This window comes from Nyctereutes procyonoides, unplaced genomic scaffold, assembly GCF_905146905.1.
Source record: "Nyctereutes procyonoides isolate TBG_1078 unplaced genomic scaffold, NYPRO_anot_genome, whole genome shotgun sequence".
Lineage (NCBI taxonomy): Eukaryota > Metazoa > Chordata > Mammalia > Carnivora > Canidae > Nyctereutes > Nyctereutes procyonoides.
Window position 1 is genome coordinate 10,037,055 of NW_026575031.1, and position 24,215 is coordinate 10,061,269.

At 46.7% G+C, this 24,215-nt stretch overlaps 1 protein-coding gene across 1 annotated transcript; it reads right to left on the minus strand.

Moving 5' to 3' along the window:
• Positions 1 to 54: 54 nt before the first annotated feature.
• STRC (stereocilin) lies at positions 55 to 15,997 on the minus strand. The gene is given in 30 exon segments (XM_055316822.1): positions 55 to 143; positions 338 to 485; positions 581 to 678; positions 929 to 1,077; positions 1,248 to 1,390; positions 1,768 to 1,923; positions 2,500 to 2,669; positions 3,305 to 3,461; positions 3,671 to 3,761; positions 3,960 to 4,156; positions 4,574 to 4,709; positions 6,267 to 6,379; positions 6,505 to 6,628; positions 7,417 to 7,475; positions 7,780 to 7,905; positions 8,319 to 8,384; positions 8,530 to 8,697; positions 8,880 to 8,918; positions 9,194 to 9,318; positions 9,321 to 9,375; positions 9,727 to 9,859; positions 10,103 to 10,218; positions 10,337 to 10,523; positions 10,719 to 10,885; positions 11,053 to 11,163; positions 11,262 to 11,324; positions 12,320 to 13,574; positions 14,540 to 14,564; positions 14,655 to 15,440; positions 15,952 to 15,997. Coding segments are annotated over 30 exon segments (5,298 nt in total).
• Between the last annotated feature and the right edge of the window lie 8,218 nt (positions 15,998 to 24,215).

Consider the following 24,215-nt stretch of genomic DNA (forward strand, 5'->3'; position numbering starts at 1 on the left):
ACTTTATTAAAGTTTCTTTCTCAACAATCTCTCTCTTTAACTGTAGAGACAGGTTCATAGCAGGTTGCCAAGGAAGCAGATGGTCAATGCCATGGCCCAGGAGGGTTGTGACCAGTCCTGAAGGCCCCAGGCTGTGCTTCGACCTATAATGAGACAGAGTGAGAGGAATATTACAACTCTTTGCCCCAGGAACCATTGATAAATGGAAAATATATGCCTAGACCCCTTTATACCTAGGATCTCCCTGAGTGGGTTCTATTAGCCAGATAGCACCAAGTTCCAGGCCAGATCTTCAGTCAGGAGTTGGAGGGTCAGGTTGTGCATTTGGAAAACTCACCCTGCTGTTCTGGGCTCTCCTTCCCCTCATGCTGGGCCCATACAACAGCTCGTCGCTGCTCGGGACTCAGAAAGGCCATTTGTTCAGGAGTGACAGCCATAGCCTGAACACTTGTGAGACTAGATAGCTGGGTGGGGCTGAACACCACCTGGGGGTGAGGATAGGAATCGGTATAACCACTCTAGCCCCCATTGGGCCCTGGCTCTTTTTGGTCACCCCACATCCCAGCCCATCAATACTTACAGCAAATTTAGGAGCAGGGACGACAGAAATAGCAAGAGGGGTAAGACCCTGGATCTGTTCCTGCAGCAGTGCTGAAAGAGCCAAGTCTGGGATCCCTGCTGTTGAAGCGAATGGGATAGGCATCTAAACATTGTCTTATACAGGCTTTCCCCCTTCTCTTCAAACCTATAGACCTTCTCCAACTTCCCAAAATACCCTACCATACATCTTTCCAAGCACATCTCCAACCTCTAAATACCTTCTCAGACTCCCACCTTAAGAATTCCAGAGCAATCCTCCACCCAATCCAGCCGTCATGCAAAAACCAACCACTGACAACTAGTACCAGCAGTGATCCAGCTTCCCTACCTGCTATTGTGCCAATTTCAGTGAAGATCTCAGGCCCCCAGTTGCTGACAGGGCCAAAACCACCAGGCAGCACAAGGAGCTGGGCCAGAACTTCCAGTTGCTCCTCAGAACACTGGAGATGCAGATTGCCCAGGAAGAGAGCTGCTTGGCTGTGGAAAAGTGGGATTGGAGGAAGAAAGATTCAGCCACAGTGATAGGGTCCATAGTTATGAGATGGGAATATAGATGGCTTCAAATGAGTTCCCTTTCTCCATGGGACCACCCCATGAGTCTATCTTTATATTGTCGCCACCACCCACACCTTCCCTTCACAAGTGACCTAAATTCCCAACTGCTGATATGCTGTAGCTCCTCTGGCCGAAGTCCACACAGCGTGTAACCCAGTGCAGTCAGGTGAAGGAAGTCCAGGTGGCTCACATGCCGGCCACTCTGCCGCAGGAAACTGGAGACCACAACTCGGAGCTGAGGTGGGGACGGAGGGCACAGAATAAGGAAAGAAATGGGGAATTCATGGATGAGGAAGTGATTAGGGAAGTGACAAGTGCTACTGGATTACATACTTGTATTATTAAGACCTGAAGATCCAATAGCCTTGGGGGAAGTTGAGGATCCAAAAAAGAGAAGGCCAGGGGAAGATAGGCAGGAGGGAGCTTTATATGTTCAGGGCCTCAAAGCGAATCAATCACAGAGTCCCTAACACCACAAGTACAGGGTATTTAAAAATAGAAAGAATGGCCAGACAGGGTGATGGGAAAAAATTCCTTGGGCTTTAGGTGACCTGGGGGCCAGGCTCTGTGGAATGGACATTTGGAAAGTAGTAGGAAAAGGGAAGGTGTTACCTGGATAGAACTCCAGCCATCTATCTGCCCCAGGGTGCTCAGCACTCCCCAGTCCACTAGGATCAGCTCCTGTAGTTCCCGCTCTCCTAGACCTATTAAGAGCCGACCCAGCTGCAGGATCTGCTCAGGACGGAATCCCCGGGGAGGACCCCACAACTAGGAAAAAGAGAGGAACAATGTGAATGGAAAAGCATTGGTCTAGGAGTCAGAATGATGGATCTTAATCATGTCTCTGACCTTAGCTGTATAACTGTAGGCAAATTATTTGCCTCTCACGATCTTTAGTTTCCTCAACTGTAAAATGAGGATTGGATTAATGTTCCTCCAAGGTGTTACTGAAGGATGCTAGGGAAGAATAGCAGACTCTAGTCCATGAGTTCTAAACTTTTGTGTACACCAGACTCAGTGGGAATGCCTGTTAAAATGCAGATGCCCAGAGCCCTCAGAAGATTCTTCAGTGAGTCTAGCACAGGACCCTGGCATCAGCATTTTAAAAACCTGTTCCCTGGATAATTCTGATACACTGTAAATTTTGGTAACCACTGCTTTCTTCCCTCTATCCACTGTACTAGCTTCCTTTCCTCTATATTCATCCCCTCTGACTTCCTAGTCAGGATCCAAACTCTAATTCTTTAATCTCCTATTTTTCCCACTTCTTACCCAGTTATCCATTCTCTTGTGTCCCATACCATACCCAATCAGCTTCCTCATGTTGGCCTCTCCAACCCTAACCTGTTTTGCCTTGCCCATTGCTGCCCGTAGTTCTTCAGGACCAAGTCCTGGGTCTCCTGCAAATAATGCCAGGCAGTCCTCAAAGTCTGAGAGCTCCATCTCTGCAATCTGGGTTGCTGACCAGGCTGCTGGGAATGTTCCCCGTACATCTGCACAATTTGGCACAGGTTCTGAAGTGGGAAAGCAGGCATAGGGGGTCAGTGTAGAACTAAACTATACCCAGAGAGATATCTATAGATTGAATGACTCCTCCAACGTTTGGATAGGGCAATGTGGACAGTAGGGGCCAAAGGATTACTATAGTGTGAGAATTATAGGACTCAAAGGATATTAGAGCAAGTGACTAGAGAGGACAAGTCCCTTATATAAATGGAAGACTGAGGGGGGTTTCCTAAGGGTTTAATGGCAGGTCTAGATCAGATCCTAGGTCTCTGGCCCCACAGTGTCTCCTTCCTACATCCTAAGCATCTTCCCAGCAGACAGCTTCATGCTCTAGCATTGAGCCAAGCCTAGAGCTGGGTTACTGTTAACAGGGATAAGAGAATAGGAAAAGGGAAGTCCTGGGCTAAAAATGCAACGGGTTCTAAATTTCCAGAGCTATAGAACCCTAGAACTAGAAAAGACATTGAATATCATCACTTTAACCACTGTGGTTTATAGATTAAAAAACCCAAGCCCAGAGAGCAGAAAGTGTGCAGATCTGCTCAAAGGGCACAGCATTCCTAGAGCCCAGACTTCTGATTACATTGCTGGAAACTCTTTCCTATATACCCCGATAGACATATGAATATTTGGGTAGTTTCACCTGAGAGATCTTCTGCAGTAGGTCGTACAACCCCAGCTACCAAGGCTGCTTTCTTGGGAGCAAGCTGTGGCGTCCCACATAGCTGTCCAACTCTGCTCTGCTCCCAGCTCTGCTGCTTCTCTAGGAGCCGCTCCAGGGTCTCTGGGCCCAAGGCTTCCTGTGTGAGAAGGAAGATGGAGGGTGCAGAGACCTGGAGAGGTCAGGGCCAGCTGTGGAGCTGTAATTCCAAAGTCCTGTTTCTTTTTAGCAGTTTCCCCCAGATTCAGACTTCATATCCCTTGCCCTCAGCCTCCTTGGCCTCAGCTCCCCAGAACCAGGTCACCAGTCCCCTTTGCTCTTACTCCCTCCCTTGTTCCTTCACCTCACCCTGGGGATCAAGGAAATAGCTTCAGTAGACAGAGTGAGTACTAGGCGTCCAGCTTGCTCTACTTCACCCTCGCTCCACAACTCTGGCTTCCTAGGGGACAGGAAGAAGATAGGGGCTGAGATGCTGAAAGAACTGTGAGGGAAAAGAAGGGGAAAAGAGGACATGCTAGGACTAGGGACTTAGGGTTCCAAGGAACCTTGAGCATATTGAATGAGCTGCTACTGATGATGGTGGTTAAGAGGGTGGGTATAGGATAAGATAGAATTGGAAATTCCCAAAGTTTCATACCCCAGAATAGGCTCCTGTGATAGGAGCCATCCCAGCTCTGTGGCAAATGGCTCTCCTAGGCAGAAGCCCTGCAGCTGATTGAGATGGGCCAGCAGGATCGGTAGGGGGATCCGTCGTGTACTCTCTATCCCCAGGAATCCAACCAAGGGACCTAAGGTCTCCAGCACTTCCCTTGAGACTGTTGTCTCCTTTGGAGCCTGGAGAGGGACATCAGGCCTTGGGACAATGCATTTTTGACTCAGAGGACCAGACTCTTTGATCAAGAAACCAAAACCTTTGATTTTTCTCTCCCTCCATCTCCCAACTCAAGACCCTATGATATTCACTGCCATTGTTTACTTTCTTAAATAATGAGCCCAGATAGGAGGAGGCAAAAAGACTAGGAGATGGAATCCAAGGGATTTCTAGGACTCCAATGAATGTGGACAAGAAATATGAAGGCATTCCATTCCAAGGAATGGAAACCTAAAGGTAGATCTAGGGGCTAGGGCCTTGTGGACAAGAACCCGTTTAGCAGCAAAGGAGTGGGGGTGGGCCTAGAAGACAGAGAGCATTGTCTGAGAGGTAAAAATTGTCCAGGCAGCAGCTCTGAGTCTGGTAGGTTGGACTCTTACCAAGTTTTGTAGTGCCCTCTCTGCCAGGGCTACCCGGTGGAGTGGGGTCAGTGCCAGCAGCTGCTCTGGAGCTCTTCGTACCAGCTCCACCATCAACATAATAGATTCATTGGACAGTCTATCCATCAAATGGACCCTATAGCAATTTGACAACAGGGGCACTCAGAAATGAACCTTATTGAAAAGGGACCACAGAATGCCATATTGCCCAGACACATCAGACCAAACCTTATGGCCCTAGACAGGATCTGATATTAAATTGCTCCAGATGCAATTCCCACCATAGTGTTTAAAGGGAGAGAACAATAGGAGTGACATATTTCTAGTCTTCCTGAGAAGAAATGACCAATGAGTCTACCATCTCATGGAACCAAAAGCCCCAAATATTAAATATCATTAAAATTTCCCCCATTTTATAGATTAGGAAACAGGCTCACAGAGTTGGTGGGATCTTACTCCCAATTCCTCTTTTCCACAGTGGCACCCTTCCTCTACTTGTGAGGAGGTCCTCTCTTATTTGCATAGTGCTACACAGATTACCAAGTTCTTCTTGGTGTTCTCTCATTTGATCCTTATGACAAAATCTTGAGGTAAGACAGGTATTTTTCTTACCCCTCTTTCACAGATGAAGAACTCAGGTCTTCCAGCTCATGGTCTAGGATCTTTCACCTTACCTAGGTCCTTGGAATTCTAATTTATCTCCACAAACCAATAAATTTAAACAGATTTGAATAGCTTTTTTTAAGGTCCCTTTGCCCAAAAAATCAGAAGTGATATTTTGTACTCTTATCTAGGGTTGCCAATTCTGGAACTGGAACTAGGCCATGTAGGACAAACACCAAAATATGTGGAAAGGCCTATAAAAATGGATGGAGTCAAGTGCTTTTACCATCACCTCATCCCTAGAAAGACTAACACCATCCTTTTTCTACCCTGACTTACAGTTCAGATGGCAATGGGGTAGGGATGAGGGTAAAATGGAAAGAGAAGCCTATGTGAGAGATACTCATAAACTCCTAGAGTCTGTGTCAGGAGGACTCAGATTTATGAGTTTTCTCTCCCCACAATCCTCAGCCACACTTGAATGTGCTCTACAACATTCCTGCCACAGGACCATCCAGCCTAGGCTTGAACAGCTCTTGAATAGTTGAAGTTAGGAATTAACTACATCAATTTTCCTTATATTTTGCAAAAATCTGATTTTTATCCACTGGTCCTTGTGATGCCCAATACGGCCATTCAGAAACATGCCAATGTATCTTTTATTTGGTAGCCTTTGGGGTATTTGAAGGCATTTACCATATCTCATACATATTCTCTTTCTGTATGCCACTGAACACAGTGACAACATGTTGCTTAAGCAGACTACAATCCTCTAGGGCAGAATTGGACCATTGCCTCCCTCAGTTTGGATATTCTATCTCTATTAATGTGGCCTCTATTATATTATGACTGCTTGGCAGGCCACATCATAATGTTGCCTGCACCCTCAGCTGTCCCACGTTGAGGCCATGTTCTGGGAGCCAGTCAAAACATAGAGCAACTTTGAATAGAATCCTCCACTTTGGGCTATAATTGATGTCAGGGTTCCACCAGACAGAAAACCACTACCTTAAGGGCACTTCCCAAGGGCAGATCTTCTACCTCAAGTTGAGACTTTTAAGAAGCCAGTATCTGTAGTCATAGCACTTACGGTAAATCCAGAAGTAGCTTGGTGTCTAGCCCACTCAGTTCTGACCCCAGGGTTGCCAGCTCTGGCTCTGGCATGGTCATCTTCCGCTGTAGCTCTGCCCAGATACAGGCTCTCTATAGGGTAGGGTGAGGAAACAAGTCAGGACAGAGTTAAGCACGGGAACTGGATTCTGTACCCAGGGTTCCTGCCTCCCTGCTCCAACTAATGCCTCCCTCCTCCAACTAAGCACCCCTCTCACCAGGCTCCCTCGAACCCCAGTGGGTAGCTGATAGATCATGTGCACTACTTCAAGGAAGTCTGCCATCAAGTTGATCTGCTGCAGAAACTCACATGACATGCCCCCTGCCAGGGTGCCCAGAGCCCTGTAGGTGTGTGGATAGATAGATGCTCATTCAACACACGCCATGGTCTGTCTGCTCCTTGTATCAACACTCTTGACACAAGTGCAGATGTTCACTTATGGTAATTTATAGTTTTGAGAAATCTTTTTCCATAGATATTCTCATTGGCTCCCCACATCATCACTGTTTATCAGAGAGGAAAAGAAACATTCACAGAAGTCAAGTTTGATATTCTCAACATCATTCTATTACAAACATGATAAACTGAATCTAGAGCTACGTCTTCAGATTCTGAAGTCTGTGATTCTTTTACTGTGGGTGGGAGTTAGGTGACACTTATTCTTGTTTATTACTGTTTAGTCATGGTTCTGAGGTCACTTTGAATTAAACCGACAACAGCAAATGTCTATTGGGAGCTTGCATGGGGCCAAGCACTATATTAAGTACCTTGTACGCCTTATCTCATTTGATCCTCACAACCACATCCTATGAGGTAGGTACTATTTTAATTCTCATTCTACAGAAGAAAAAACTGAAGCTTAGAGAGGTTAAGTGACTTGCCCAAGATCACGAATACATGTTCAGGCTGGCACTGAACCCAGGTTTTCCGTATCCCTTAAACCAGTGTGGTGCTGTGGGAGGCCAAGAGGGTAAAGGGAGGAGGAGCCAAGAGAAGGCCCACAGGCTGGGACTATGCATCATTCATCTGCACATCTCCCATTGCTTATCCTGTGGTATATGGCACATGGTTAAGTGCTCAAAAAAAAAGTTAGTCAGATTAAACTCACTGCTCAGCACAAGCTACTCACTGAAGATTCCTGAGTGTCAGGTTGGTGGGCACCTGCATCTTCTTCCAGAGAAACTGTGCCTACAAGAGAAAGAAAGAAGAGCAGCTCCCCAGCAGAGATATTTACCCAAGGACTTAAGGGGCCTTGGACCCCATCCTGCTTCCTCACCCTGTGGGTCCCACCAGCCTCCTACTCTCCCATATGCACACTCCTCTCTGAAAGAGAAAGAGAGAGAGAGATAGAGAGAGACAGAGAGCGAGCAGAAGGAAAGAGCAAAGCAAGTCACATTATAAAGGATGCTTGGGATAATGTACCCAATTTAGAGCTGATGGGTAAAAGAGATGGAACACAGAGGGTAGTTCTGGGGTAAGTGGGGAGAATTACCTGCTGCTCAGACCAGGGCAGATCCCGGTAGCGCCTTCGGTTAGCCAAAAGAGCCGCGGAGTCCAGCTGTAGCAGCTTTAGTGGGAGCAAGGGAAGCAGGCAGTCTGGCCAAGTGGTGGGGATGGGCTGCTGTGGGGTTTGTAGCAGTGTAGTGATAGGTAAGAGGGGCACCACAGGATCAGGAAGGGACCAAAGCTAAGATAAGGGTAGATGGCATGTGCCACTAGAGCAGTGCACTCCTGAGAACCTTTATATAAAAGATGGCTGTGCTCAAGTATTGCTGCTATTTAGGCACCTGATGAACTAAAGTCCCTTAGTCTCTCTGAGCTTTGGTCTCTTTCTCTGAAAGCAGGCCTAGAAGATTTCTTAGACCCGTCCAGCTTTGGGCCAGTATGGATCAGAGCTGCTAATGTGTTGGTGGGCACAGAACCAACATGGACTCTCAGGGCCACTGCATGGGGAGTGTGTGAGGCAGCACCAGCCATAGGAAATTGCCCTGGGACATGGAAAGGAGCTTAGCTGGGTGGTCCCACACATACCTGACCAGGGATACACACAGCTGCGCTGGCACCTGTTGTACCTATGTTTTTAACTCCGTCTTTCATCTGCATGAGAATTGGCAGTGTGTGTGTGTAAGGAAGTGGGGAAGTTTGAGGTTTGGGAGGCCTTCCCTGGCCACAGGGAAGATGCCCTCCTTCTTACCCAGAGCCCACATCCCTGAGTGTCTCATCCTCCCTGCTACTCTCATACCCGAAAGGTCTGCAGCAACGCTGCGGTCTGGCAGGCTGAGAGGCGTGATAGTTCAGGGGCCAGGCAGGAACAAGCCCCAATCAGAACTCGCCGAGGGATGACCTGGAGTGTCTGGGAGCTGAGGCCTGGCAGCAGAGGGTGCAAAGAGCAGAGTTCCTCCAGGGACAGCTGGGGAGCAAGAGAGACAAGAGTCCTGAAGAAGAGAGGCAGGGTGGTAGGGAAGACAACAATCATCGTATAGCAAGGCGGCACGTATGAGGAGCTTAGCGGGAAGAAACGGGGCAGATGCAGGGGCCAGGGAAAGGGGGACAGGAACCTCTGGGGGATGTTGAGAAGTTGCTGCTACTCACATCATGCCTAGGGAGGAGCCGTCCAAGCAGTAAAACAGCCTAAAGTAGAATAGGACAGGAATCAACAGCTCTCAGGTCCTGGCAGCCAGGTTTTTAAACAAGTCCCTAGGGCCTACCCTCCAAAACTTCTAGCTCCCTCTGTACACACACACCCCCGCACCCGTGACTAGCCTGGCTCTTTGCTCTTCTTGATCAGAGAAAGGGGGATAAGGTAGTCCTCCTTGGGACAGAGAAAAAGGGGGCTCCAGAGGACCTGATGGTATCCCTGGTTCCCAGAGGTGAAGGATAGATGCCAGATAGTGAGATAGGCCCACCTGGGCAGGTGTGACACTGGTTCCCTGCAGGGCAGGAAGCATAGCTCTAAGCTGGGGCTCTGACAGCTCCTGCAGGAAGCGGAGGCCCAGCTGAGGGAAGAGAGGGGCCCAGACTCGCAGCTCCAGGGGCTCAGCACAGCTCCCCCAGATGAACGTAACACTCCCAGGAGTTCATATGCCACCTGTAACCAAAGAAGGTTTGGGACTGGAGAGAAAAGACAAGTGAACCTTAAGCTTCTTGTCTAATCCCACATCTGGATTTTCCAGGGCCTGGTCTAGGGCTTAGAACCAAGGATGGGATAGGGACAGATTGGGTTTAAGATGTCAAAGGGTATGTTTGGGGTGTCATAGAATATAGGGTCAGGAAGAGGTGCTAACAGATAAGAATGACCACGGAAAAAGGAAGAGAGGAGGCAGAGGTCGGGAGAGGGCTAGCATTGTGGTGCTCAAACTTGGTTGAGATGACTGGACCAGTCTTTGACACAGACCCAAGGAAAGCCTGGAGTCTTGTAGGCCTCTGCCAAGGAGCTCACCCGTCCTTGTGGGCTGAGGGTCCCGTTGGCCGCACATTCCAGCAGCCCCCGTTCTACTGGTCCCATTGGATCACTCAAGGGTACCAGGCTCTGAAGCTCCTCTGGACTCAGGAAACAGGCGAGGGGCCCCAGCCTGAGAAGGGCATCGAAGCTGGCCTTCATGTGGTCACAGAAGCTGGCACTAAGGTGGGGACCATGTTGGTACACAGAGTAGGCACTCTGACCACTAAACTAAGAAATATGGGTGCCGTAGATAGGCCTCTGTCCTGGAGTCCTATACTGCTGGGCGCCACTGCCTACTTTGTTGCCCCTTCCTCCCTTGGACCCAAACCCACCATGGTAGCTTGGCCTTCATCACTGGCCCACAACCACTCACCTGCGTACCTGCTCCTCTCCATCCTGGACACTCTGGTTCACCAGGCTTCGTAGCACATGTCGGGCATGCCCTGGCCCAAGACCTGCTGCTGGCCAGCTATCCTCTAGGGCCTGGATCTGAGATGAGGAGGGCCAGCTTGTGTTGGGGTCACTGTGGGACACTTGTGGGGAGGAGCTCACCAGGAGACATGCTACTGACTCCTGGGCTAGTCACGTTAAGATGATCACATCATACCTGATGAGGGCTGAGCTGCAGAAAGTTTTCCAGAGGGAGGTGGGGAAGCAGGGGCAGCACTGCCCACAGTAGCTCCTGAGACCAGGAAGGCACTTCCCCGAATAGCTCAGGGGCCAGCAGTCGCTTTGCAAGGGCCTCTTTCTGTTCAGGCCTCATTCCTGGACTGTAATCCCGGATGGCAGCCAGGCTGGGGAGAGTAATGGGTCTTAGCCCTTGGCCTTGTTCCAAACTGTTGTCCCCCCTGGCTCTCTGCAGCCCTACTGTCATAGACAAGAAGGAGACTCTCCCTAATTATAACAGAGAGGCTCTCAGTAAGGGGCTGCTCGAGGCTGGTTGGATTGGTCTGACCCTGACAGGATCAGGAGTGGTGTGGGGTCCTTACACACTATCATTGGCCAACAGGGATGGTGGGAAGCGCATCAGATCAGAGACAGCCAAGAAGGGGATGAGTGGTGACAGGTCAATGAAGAGCTGGGAGGTGAGGCGTGGGTACCGCTGGAGCAACAGGGCAGTCAGGCGACCCAGGGCCTGCTCCTCTGATGGTGGTACCTGTGGGGACACAGGGATGGATGCTGGCTCAAGAAATACTCAGTATCGTTGCCATCTCCTCTCAGGTTCCTCCTTCAACTGGGCAAGCCCTCTGCACACTGGGCTCCAGGTATTCTTGATTCCCAGATTTCTCCCTCCACCCTTGTTCCCCTTCTCTCAATGTCCACCTGCAGCTGGGCCCAGGAACGGTGCATGAGCGTCAAGAAGCCCTGAGCAGCTTCCCTCTCTGCTGAGAGCACCAGCTGCTGGAGATTTTCTGGTGGCATATGCAGGTATGCCTAGGGGGTGAGAGGTTACTGTGGATGAGGCCTCACTGGGCAGCAGCCTCAGGCCATGCTTGTTACCCAGTCCACCCATGTGCCCCTCCGTCTGTTACCTGCACTAGAATCTGCAGGGCCCAAACACTCTTCTCCCTCTGGAGCAGGTCCCATAGCACAGGCTGGTGGGGAGACAGACAAGATGGCAAAAGCTGTCTCCTCTGTTCCTCCTGAAGCTTCCCCGGACACTCCAACTCCACTTGCTAGGATGCTTGTCCTTCCTCTGAAGCTAGTATGTGTGTCTCCTCCGATATTAAACTCTTTTAGGCCAGGGATGATGTCTCTAATGTCTCCTGTATCCTTTTCCATGCCAGGTCCATTGCTGGCTTAATAAATAAGTACTTGGAGATCTGAACCAAATTACTACGAACCTGTCTAATCTCATTTCATTGGATGTAGGGATTGAGAAAGATGGGTCCTAACATGGAGTAAGGATTCTTCCCATATCCTACAGAACTTAGCACAGTACCTTACTTGTAACATGGAACTGTGAATGAATTATGGTATTTATATATTCTAACCCCTTCACTCTACAGAGAAGACACAGAAACCCAGAAAACCTAAATTAAGTTATTTGCCTAACACTGCACTATTATGTGACATAGTTGAACCCAGATTCCAAGTCTTCCAGTTTGTAATTGCCCTGAATTTTTCTCATTTCTGCCTTATCTTCCTATATTTTGCCAGCCTCCAATTCTCAATTTCTAGGGACAGAATTAGAACCCTCCAACTTGATCGTTTTCCTTCCTGGAGCAGAAAGGGGGAGAGTCAAAGGGTTAGAAAGAAAAACATGATAAAATTTATTGCATCTTATATATCCTTCTAGATACATAATTCCACAGCATGTATTATCTTATGTAATCCTTACAGCCACCCTAAAAAAGTGGCATCATTATCATTATTATATTATTCTCCCCCATTTGTAGATCAAAAAATATTGCCCAGAGAGGTTAAATAACTTGTCCAAGGTTGATCATGTGAACCCAAGCCTGACTGACTCCAGAGCTATGTACTTAAGCCAGTATATTATATTATATATTATCCTCTCAGTATTAAAGAATTCATTTGGAGGCCCTTCTTTCTGTTCCAGGGGCTTTCGACTTGGCGGATCACTCACGCTGAAGCAGGCCAGCAGCTCCATCTTGGTTATACCAGAGCTGGGACTGGCAGTGGGTTCAAAGCCCGGTGGGGTCAGCTGTTCCTCCCGTTCCAGGTACTCTCCAACTGTCCGCAGCACACTACGCCGGCCCTCTGGGCGGAAGGCATCCCAGAAGGAGCAGTTGTCTGGGAGACTGGAGAGCATCAAGGCCTGACCCAGCATTCCCTGGGCCTCGGTCCCTCCAGCCCCTGGACCCAGGAGAAAGGTCAGCAGGCGCAGGAGATAGTGCAGGCGTGTGGAATGGGCAAGGGCTGGCACAGAGGACTGACAGCGTGGCAACTGGGATAGCATGCCAAGCAGGAAGGGAGCTGGGGCCAGGCACAGGGGAGATGGTCCCAGTGGTGGCAGAGAGGGTAGAAGAGGACCAAGTAGCCCCTCTAGGAAGCAAGTGTCATTGCCCCCTCGACTTATCCTGCACTGGCCCGCTAGCCAAGGCCAGAAGGGCACCAGGACTTCATACATGGTGTCATTGGCACAGACCATCATCAGGAAGCTGCCTCCATCTGGACAGCGTTCCCCACAAGGTCCAACATGGCAGGGTGGGAAGGCAGTGACATCTGGGGTAGGGCCCTGGCACACATGTTGAACCCAAGCCTGATTACTGGGGGGCACAGCCTGCAGACCTGCCTCTCCACACAGCCGCTCAGCCCACAGAGTCTCATTTTCCAAGAAGCAGCCCCAGAAGACCTCTGGGGTGAGGGGAACAGGGGGCAGGCCTTCAGGACAGTTAGTGGGAGGTGGGAGCAGGCCAGCACAGAGCTGCTTTACCAAGCGGCGATTGGGTCCAGACAGGGCTGAAAAGGAGAGGTTGCTACATATTGCCTCCAGGAACTGATCAGGAAACTGGTCATGGCAAGCCTGTAGCCAACCCTGGGCACCTGGTGCCCATGACACTGCATACCACACGGCTGTCTGGCAGACGGCAGCGGTGCTGGGAGGGGGCTGCGGGGTGGCAGGCTGGGCGTGCTGGCAGAGCAAGTGGATGGAGAAGTTGGAAATGCTGTAGGGTGGCGCTGGGCCTGAGTGGTTCTCGCAGAGGGCCTCCACAGAGATGGCTCGCCGTTGGCGAGGGTTGATGTGGGCTGAGGGCTGGGAAGCCCTGGGCAGAGGCACACCCGTGCTCAGGCAGTGGAGGAGGGCAGGGGGTGGGGGTGGTGATCCAGACAGAAAGCCCAGCGCCTGGACATCCCAGGAAAGGTTGTGCCGGATGCCCCTGGGTGTAGAGGCAGCATCTGGTCAGTCACATTTCATCCAGTTGAACATTCTGACCCTGGCCCAGAGCCCTGCGTGGAGGTGGCAAGCATAGGCTTTTCAAAAAGGTCCCTGGGAGCATAGTTGTCACTGGTTTAAATACTGGAATGGTCGGGGGTCCCTGGGTGGCTCAGTGGTTCAGCTTCTGCTTTGGCTCAGGGCATGATCCCACGGTCCTGGGATCGAGTCCTACATTGGGCTCCCTGCATGGAGCCTGCTTCTCCCTCTGCCTGTGTCTCTGCCTCTCTCTCTCTCTCTCTCTCTGCCTCATGAATAAATAAATAAAATCTTTTAAAAAATACTGGAATGGTGGAAATGGGAGAGAGATCTGTCCTGTCAAAGCACAGAATCATCTAGGAGCAGCCCAGCTGGAGTTCCCTCTGTCCACCTGGCTCCCTTCCTTCTCCTTTCTTCATATGCTTTTAGGTAGCTTAAATCCAACCCTTGGTTGGCCTCATATCAGGAAATCTTCCCAGCAACTGAGTAAGTCTAACTGTGCTCTGGCACTGTTGTATTGAAATAGTAAAAGTGCTCGCTTCAGTAGCACGTATACTGAAATAGTAAGGGACAGAAGAATCCAGTCTCATCCTTTCTTTCCATAGTCCATCTTTATTAGGTAACATTTATTAAACACTATGCGGGAGGCACAGTTCTAGGTGGCTTACACATACGGTCTCAACCCGTTCAATCCCTTTCAACAACTCTGTGGTAGCTAATAATTATCTATATTTTATAAGTGGGGAAACTGAGGCAAAAGTAGAGCTGGGACACCAAGCTATCCACCAAGCTCCACTATCTGGGACACCAGATAGTCACATTCCAAAACCACCAAACAACCCCCCTCCCATCAGTTTCCTCCTCTACTCTGGAGTCTGATGACTTCCCAGGCCAAATCAGAACTCCTCTCCTGGTAAGAGAGTTACTTACCATAAGAGCAGCTGCCGAAGGTTGCCTAGGAGGGAAAGAGTAAGAAAGAAGACTACCCCAATCTCACCCCTTCTTTGCCCTGCCACAGCCCAGCCCCAGACCTAGCAGCACTCACCTCCCTGGCACTGCCCATTGGCATCAGGCTCTGGTTGCCCCAGAATGGAGAAGACTTCATTCCGTAGGGAATCAGTGACACGGAGCAGCCCCTCCTGGAAGGCAGCATAGAGCGGGGCCCCCACTGTGCGCAGCAGACCTCCCCAAAGAGCCTCTTCAGAGCCCAGTTCCCCTACTGGGGTGAGCAAACCCAACAGACCCTGCAAAAAGTGGGGTGCTGGCTCCCTCCCATTAAGGCCTGTGGCATTGGTGGGGTCCATACTGGGCTGCACCTGTACCAGGGCCTGCCAGCGTGTACCCTCTAACAACAACAGCAGAGAAGGCAACCAGTCAGCCACCAGGACGCAGTCAGAGGGCCCATCACGGATACAGGTGGGCCGGGTAGGGGTAGGGGGTCCTATGGGAACTAAGGCTCCTAGCAGCACCTCTGCGAGTCCACCCAGCACACCTGCCTGGTGCCCCAGGAAGTCCCTGGGGGTCTGCTCCTGCCCCAGCAGTGCCAGCACATCCCCCAGCAGCCCTAGCATTGGTTCCCAGTCTGGGCTGCCTCTCAGTGTCACTAGGAAGTCATGGAGCCGGAGGGCAGGGGACTGGAGAGGTGGGGGCTCCCCCACAGATCCCTCCCCCATTCTCCCAGACTCAAAGGAAGAAGAAATGTTGGCCAGAAATGCAGAGAACTGTGAGCGGCTGAGAGACCCCTGGGGAGCCTGGTCCATAGTGGAGAGCAATGACTTCAGGAGGGAGAGATCAGGGTCCAGGGACTGAATCCCACTAGAGACCAGAGTCGCTGTAAAGAGAGAAATGGGAGATCACTAAAGGGAAAGAGCCTAGAACCCAATTCAGCCCTGCCCTGGAACCTGGTCCTAGCTTGGTTCTAAAGATGAGGCGATCTTAAAAAAAAAAAAAAAAAGAGTGGGGGGGAATCCCTGGGTGGCTCAGCAGTTTAGCGCCTGCCTTTGGCCCAGGGCTCCATCCTGGAGTCCCGGAATCGAGTCCCGCGTCGGGCTCCCAGCATGGAGCCTGTCTATCATGAATAAATAAAAAATAAAATCTTAAAAATAAATAAATAAATAAACAAATAAATAAATATGAGGCAAAGGGGATGGTGAGCTGATTCCCTCTACTGAATCAGCCTATAGTAAGTCTTGACCTGCTTTCTTCACCCTCACTTTCTCCCTAGCTCTAATCTCTGCCTGTCTTCCTTTATCTTTTATAGAAACCAGTTAATCTCTGCATTCTTAAGTCTCCTTTCAGCAACCATCCCCTTCATCCCCAGCCCTGCTCCCTCTTCCTCTCACCTGCACAAGTTAGCGGTAGCAGCACTGGCCAGAGCCTCAGAGCCATGTTTCCAGATGAGCACTGGTAAGAGGTGAGTTCTGGTTGTTCTCACCTTGTGTGGGATAGCCAGGTGAGGGCAGGGCACTGCAGGCAGCCTGAGTTGCCACTGACACTGTAGTGTGGTCTTTCAGGAAACAATATCTGTAACCTGACAGCAGGTTTGTCACCTGAGCCACTGAATACCTGATCCTTTGGCTTCGGAAAAAGGTGTACTTCTAAGAGAGGGCCCAGAGATAGGGGATTCCAGGGGGCTCTTGGAGAGCCCAAGGAGATAGTTAAGAGCCAGGATGCAGATAGGAGTGGGCAGACATGGAAATGGAGATCCAGAAACCAGCTGGGGGGTGCAGAATATAAGAAAACAAACAGGGTCCAAAGGAGTTAAAAAGTAAGTAGGATATGAAGGAATCAAGGAAGAAAGGGAGCCCAGAGAAAGGAGCTGGGCAGCCAGGTAGAAACGGAGAGGAAGAATAAAGACCAAATTCTGGTCTAAGGACATGGCATTCACAAGAGGAGAGCTGCTTTTGATCCACTACCTAGAACCACAAAATGTGAAGAATGGGGCAGGACTTCAGAGGTTACATAGACTATACCTCTCATTTTATGGATGCACGACTTGCTCTTTGGGCTATTCAAACGTTTGAGTTTGCCCTCTGGCTCTCTTCCTGTGGCCTAGATGAAAGCCCCATAGAAAATTCTAAGCTGAGAAAAGAGATAAACCAGATTAAATCACTGTGCAAGAGGGCTACTTCCCACACCCACACATACATGCATGCACACACGCACACGTGCTCATGCACACACACACACACACACACACACACACACAGAGTACTGCTCATAGATCAAAAAGATCCCACTCAGAATAATCTAGTCTGGCCAAGGTGAGAAGTCTTTTCTGTCCTCCATTTATATATCCCCAAAGGCCTTTACCTGATACCAGCTCTCAATAGTAATTCAACACTGAGGCTCCACTTAAACCATTATTCTGTCCTTCTTTCCTCAGAACCCTCCTCTATTCTATCCCCCAAACCCACACATTCAAATCTATTATTAACGAGCTTCTGCCCTAGAAGTTTCACTTAAGATCACAGAATTTTAGAACTGGAAGGGACCTGAGGGATCCTGTGGTAAAAACTTCTCATTTTATAAATGAGGAAACTGAGACACACACACACACCCCAAGTGGAATAACTTGGCCAGGCCTCCAGAGTTGAGGACAGTGCTAGGATTTTCCAAGGCAAATAAAAAGTCGGAATCAGTAAAATGATCTATTGCATCCCTTCGTCAATATTTTCCCTTTGCCCATCAAAGTTACCACATCCAGTCTGGAAAGCAGAGAGGAGAAGCAAGGAATATGACCTGGATTCCCTATAGTTTTCTATCTTCTGGTTCCAGCCCATCCTGGAATTTGAATTTCTGCCCTTGGTTCCATAATGATCCTCAATGATAAATTCTCCTTTTTTGCTAATAGTGTAGCAAAAAATTGAGATGGTTTGGATCCAAATCCTGGCTCCTATGTTTACTAGCTGTGTGTTGTGAGCAATTTCTAAACCTCTGTGTCATAATGTTCTTTTCTATAAAAAGGAGAGATACTAGTATAGAGTTATTGAGAGAATAAAATTAGATAATGCACTTAAAGTACTTAGCACAGCATGTGGCATCTATCCAACAAAAAGTAAGCACCTATCATGTGCCAGGCACTGGTACAAAATAAACATTTACTAAACGTTACTACTATTGTTGTCAAACTAGTTCAATATGAATTATTTTATTTGAAACTAAAGAGCCCTATAGGATACAGAAATTCTTACCAGGAAGTAGTGTCTTAAGTAAAAGATTTTTAGAACAAGTATGAAACTAGTTGGCTCAAATGGAGAGGGGAGCAATGAGTACTCTCTTAACCCAGGCTGGGAAATTCTTGGCAGTCCACGTGATGATGGAGCAAACAGTTGGTTAAGCAATCCTGTTGCCAACAAGGATTCAGACTATGTGCCAACTGAGGGTAAAGTGTTTAGGATTTATAGCTAATATATCAAGCTATTTGATATAAGCAGATTACCTTATACAGATGACCCTTGAACAGTGCTGGTGATTAGGGGCACTACCCCCCAACCCACACTGTGTAGTCAAAAATCTTAACTACTCAAAAATTTAAGTACCAATAGCCTGCTGTTAACTGGAAGCCTAACCAACAACAAAAGCCATGGATGAATGCATATTCTATATATTATATATGTTATATATAATTCTTCTAATAAACTGAGCAAAGAAAATATTAACAGAATCATAAGAAAGGGAAAATACATTTACAATACTGTACTGTATTTTAAAAAACAAACAAAACAAAACAAAAAACAGTGTATAGCTGGACCTGCACAGTTCAAACACATGTTGTTGGATGGTCAATTTCAGTTTGGTAGAGTCCAGTAAGAGTGAGAAGAATTCCAATCTATAAATGATCAAATAGAGAGACAGAAATGACAAACTGTCATGCCTGGGTGGCTCAGCGGTTGATCGTCTGCCTTCCACTTAGGGCGTGATCCCGGAGTCCCAGGATTAAGTCCCACATTGGGCTCCCTGCATGGAGCCTGCTTCTTCCTCTGCCTGTGTCTCTGCCTCTCTCTGTGTCTCTCATGGATAAATAAAATTTTTTTAAATTTTTATTTATTTATGATAGTCACAGAGAGAGAAAGAGAGAGAGGCAGAGACATAGGCAGAGGGAGAAGCAGGCTCCATGCACGGGAGCCCGATGTGGGATTCCATCCCGGGTCTCCAGGATCGCGCCCTGGGCCAAAGGCAGGCGCCAAACCGCTGCGCCACCCAGGGATCCCAAATAAATAAAATTTTTAAAAGATACTTTTAGGGATCCCTATGTGGCTCAGCAGTTTGGCGCCTGCCTTTGGCCCAGGGTGCAATCTTGGAGTCCCGGGATCGAGTCCCATGTCAGGCTCCCAGCATGGAGCCTGATTCTCCCTCCTCCTCTGTCTCTGCCTCTTTCTCTCTCTCTGTCTATCACAAATAAAAATAAATAAATAAGTCTTTAAAAAAAAGATACTTTTAAATTATGTTTGCATTTTGATATTAGGCCTTAAAGTCTAGGTCCCCATTCTATCATGTATTACTCCTATAATCAGAAGTGTCTATAATTCACTCATCTGTAAAATGGAGATGTTACTCATCAATCCAATTATGTTCATTCTCTTGCATTTTATTTTATTTAAGATTTTATTTTAATTATTTTTAAAAGATCTTATTTACTTATTTGACACACACATACAGAGAGAGAGAGAGAGAGAGAGCACAAGTAGGCAGAGCAGTAGGCAGAGGGAGAGGGAGAAGCAGGCCCCTTACTGAGCAAAGAGCTAGATGTGGGCTCAATCCCAGAACCCTGGGATCATGACCTGAGCCAAAGGCAGACGCTTAACTGACTGAGTCACCTAGGCTCCCCAATTCCCTTGCATTTTAAAGATTTACTTTACTTATTTGAGAGAGAGAGAGAGCACGCATGCACATGCGTGAGCAAAGGGAGATGGAGAGGGGATCTTAAGCAGAGACTCCACTCTGAGCACAGACCCTGATGCGGGACTTGATGGGGGTGAGGGTGGGGAGGTGGAGGCAGGTGGAGCTTGATCCTACAACACTGAGACCAGAACCTAAGCCAAAACCAAGAATCAGACACCTAACCAGCTGAGCCACCCAGGTACCCCCATTCCCTTGCATTTTAAAGTACCTATGGGGCAGCCTGGGTGGCTCAGAGGTTTAAGCACCTGTCTTCGGCCCAGGGTGTGATCCTGGAGACCCAGGATCGAGTCCCGCATCGGGCTCCCTGCATGGAGCCTGCTTCTCCCTCTGCCTGTGTCTCTGTCTCTCTCTCTCTGTGTCTATCATGAATAAATAAATAAAATCTTTAAAAAAATAAAAATAAATAAAGTACCTATGATGTGCCAGGCATTGGTACAGATCTACTAAATGTTACTACTACTATGATTAGACTAGCACAAGATGAATTCTTTCTTTGCAACTAAGAATCTTCATACCAAAACCAGTACAAGAAGCAGTGTTTTAAGTGAAAGATTTTTAGAAAAAAACCATGAAACTAGTTAAGTAAAGTAGGGAAGGGATCACTGAGCACTTCTCTAACCTAGGGAAATTGCTTGGCGGTCCTTACTGGGATTAGAAGGGGAAGACCAGTTTTGAAAGAATGGTAATCATTCAGTTTTGGACATATTAGGAAAGAAGTAACTAAGGATATACAAATGAAATCCCTAAGGATAGACAAATGAATATTTTCCTTGGAGTTTCTAAGAGAGATCTGGGTTGAAAATGGAATTGGAAGTCATCAGCATACAAATAGTAGTTGAAACCATTAAAGTGGACAAAACTAGTTAGTGAGCGTTTGTAGAATATGAAGCAAAAATGGCTGAGGACACACATTAAAATCTTGGGAAGAAGATGGCTAGCAACAAAAGTGGAAGGGAAGCAATCCAAAGGAAAACCTGAAGGGAGTGGTGTCATGAAGCCAAAGGAGGAAAAAATTTCAGTGAAAGTGCAATGGCCAAATGATCTATAGAGGTTTTGAACTTTGTCAGTTCAGCTAAACTGGAAACATTTCCCAGAATTTCTTTCCCTGTATGGCTCCATGTTGTGGTTGGCCAACAAGAGAAATTAGTGTGAAATTTGGGTGGAGGAAGTGAAGCAGTGAAGACATCTGGTTAGAAATGTTGAGGGGATAGACACAGAGGTTAAGGGGAGGAAGTCCAGTTTGTCCTCACTGAGGAGAAGATTAAAAATAGGGACATTAGTCAGTCAGATAAAGTATTATTTGATCCTATGAAGGCTTTTGTGGAGTCATATGTCATATGCTCAGAGCAATCTACCTAGTCTTCAATACAGAAATCTAAGTATCATCTTATATTAGACCAGAATATAAGGTCCCGAGAAGAGACTATATCTTGTTCTACCCCAAGTGCCTAACAGTTACTGGCACATAGTATTAAGCAAAGAATTTGTCAAATAAATAAATTCATTCTACCTACACATTCCTGGCCTATATTATAGGGACTATGAACTCTACCATGGTGATGAAATTGCTACTTCTACTAAGATAAAGACTTAAGGGCAGCCCTGGTGGCTCAGCGGTTTAGTGCTGCCTGCAGCCTAGGCTGTGATCCTGGAGACCCTGGATCGAGTCCCATGTCAGGCTCTCTGCATGGTGCCTGCTTCTCCTTCTAAGGCCCGTGTCTCTGCCTCTCTGTGTCTCTATGAATAAAAATTTTAAAAAAAAGACTTAAAATGTTCACCTCAGAGATGGGACAATATTTTACAAAAATAATTCCAATTAATAAATACAGAAGGAACAAGAGAAATAGAACACCACCTTAGTAATTACTGCAAACAAGATTCACTGATGAACTATAATTAGTAGGGAAAAGTTTAAGAAAAAAACAAGATATTTGCATAACCTTGTAGTATCTCCTTCCAAGTGTTTATTAATTATAAAGGGGGAAAAAGTTAACTACATAGTGGAGAAACCTGGTTGCCTTCACATTGACTAAGGGATCAAGGTTAACATCACCAGTTTTAACATATATCACTATGATATACCTCCCGAGGTGATGTGCTGGCAAGGCAGCTTCTCCTGAGTGGTATTCTTCTAAAAGTTCAAAACCTCAAAATAATCTGTGAAAATAACAGATGAACCATTTCTGCAAAATATCTGACCAGAAGTCCTCAAATATACCAAGGTCTTGAAAGATACGGAGGGATTAAGGCAACTATGGCAACCATAGGCAATTAAAGAGATGTGACAACTGAATGCAGTGTTAAATCTTGGTCTGGCACCTAGAACAGAAAAGGGACGTTGTTGAAAAAACTGATGAAATTCTGGTAAAGTCTTTACCTAAATTAATAGCATATTACCGATGTTAATTTATTAATTATTATATCTTGGTTATGTAAGATGTTAATATTAGAGGGACACCTGAGTGGCTCAATGGTTAAGTGTATGCCTTTGGCTCAGATCGTGATCTTGGAGTTCCGGAATCGAGTCCCACATACGGCTCTCCTCAGAGAAACTGCTTCTCCCTCTGCCTGTGTCTCTGCCTCTCTCTCAGTCTCTCTCATGAACAAAAAAAATAAATTTTTTAAAATTTTTATTTATTTATGATAGTCACACACACATACACACACAGAGAGAGAGAGAGAGGCAGAGACATAGGCAGAGGGAGAAGCAGGCTCCATGCACCGGGAGCCCAACGTGGGATTCGATCCCAGGTCTCCAGGATCGCTCCCTGGGCCAAAGGCAGGCACTAAACTGCTGCGCCACCCAGGGATTCCAAAAAAAATAAATTTTAAAAAGATGTTAATATTAGAGAAAGTTAGGTGACAGGTACATAAGCACTACATTTGTATCTCATCTCTGAATCTCAAATTATTTTAAAATAAAAAGTTAAAAATGTTTGGCACGCCAGGGTAGCTACATCAGTTAAGTGTCTGACTTTTGATTTGGGTTCAGGTCATGATCTCAGGGTTGTGAGATCAAGCCCTGTGTTAGGCTTTGCTCTCAGTGGGGAGCCTGCTTAAGATTCTCTCTCTCCTTTTCCTTTTGCCCCTCCCTCCCAACTTACACGTGTGCTTTCTGTAAAAAAAAAAAAAAAAAAAAAAAAAAAGTTGAAAATGTTCATCCCACCCTAAGTCACCTAAATAAGAAGAATACAAATGTTAACATTGTGAAGATTTCTACTTGTCATGGAAAAAAATAGAAATCTCTCCAAAAGTGGCCTTTAAAAAGGCTTGCATTCATACACTGAACAGTTTTCTGTCTTCAAAACTGAACATCATAGCTAGGATGTAAAGAACATTAAAACTTTTGTTGAAAAGAGAAATGAATCCCTTTGTGAACATTAAGCCAAGTAGCGCAAAAGCTCAAGAAATGAGGTGGATTGAGACCTACTGATTGTCTGACATTTTAAAACTTTGGAAGTATAATACAAAGAAAAAAGTATAATACATAAATAAATTTTTGGGATCCCTGGGTGGCGCAGCGGTTTAGCGCCTGCCTTTGGCCCAGGGCGCGATCCTGGAGACCCGGGATCGAATCCCACGTCAGGCTCCCGGTGCATGGAGCCTGCTTCTCCCTCTGCCTATGTCTCTGCCTCTCTTTCTCTCTCTCTCTCTCTCTCTCTCTCTCTCTCTGTGACTATCATAAATAAATAAAAATTTTAAAAAAATAAATTTTTTAAAAACTTAAAACTTTCATATTAAATTTAAGACACAGTGATAGCATATGGAGAAATTATAACAAAGCAAAACTAATATAGATTCATAACCAATAATCCATGTTGAACATTAAAAAATAAAAGTTATTATGGTAATACAATAGGTAGAAGCTGTACTGTTATAAATTTTTTTCTTTCTTTCTTGGGTTTTTTTTTATAGACTTTATGCTATAACAAAACAAACAACTTTTCTGCCTCCAAGTGGCAACACATTGGTTTGAGTTCCAGTATGATATTTGAAGATGTAAGTAATAACTAGAGATCAAAGGGGGAAAACTATGTTCTAAAATAAAAGCACAAGTGCTCTGCTCACTTTGGCAGCACATATACTAAAATAAAAGCACAATACAAACCATATTTGAAAAAATTTTAACTTTGTTATATCACAACAATATCTAAGTCACAACTTCACTTGCAAAATGTTCCTGAAGAACGCTCATTATTAAAAAAAAAAAGAACACTCATTATTATCTGGCATAGAGCTTTGATCTCTTCTTTATGAGTAGTGGGGGATTCCTATGGCAATACTCAGGGCAAGGATAAAAAGAAAGAGGAAGCGTAATGGCTTCATGACCAGTGGGGCTTGATTTTTCAACCTGAGAATATTTGTATTTAGTCAGAAAAGGTTTTGCTTGTTTTTGGTTTGTGCAGTTATTATCACATGGCTCTGGGCTGCTAAAAGGATAATTTGGGGGGAAATGGGAGGAGGTAAAATCAGTCTTTATTGAACTTATCATTTATTACCTGGTGATCTTATGAAGAACTAGTCAGGATGGGCAGGGATTTCTGTCCTGTTCATTCATGGATATATCCTAATGCCTAAAAGAGTGTCTGGAACATAGGAACTCAACAAGTATTTGTTGAATAAACTTCCATTCTGGTAGAATTGAAACCAGATCATTTTCATTAAGCAGTTAAAGAATGAAGCAGCTGCATAGACCACTCAT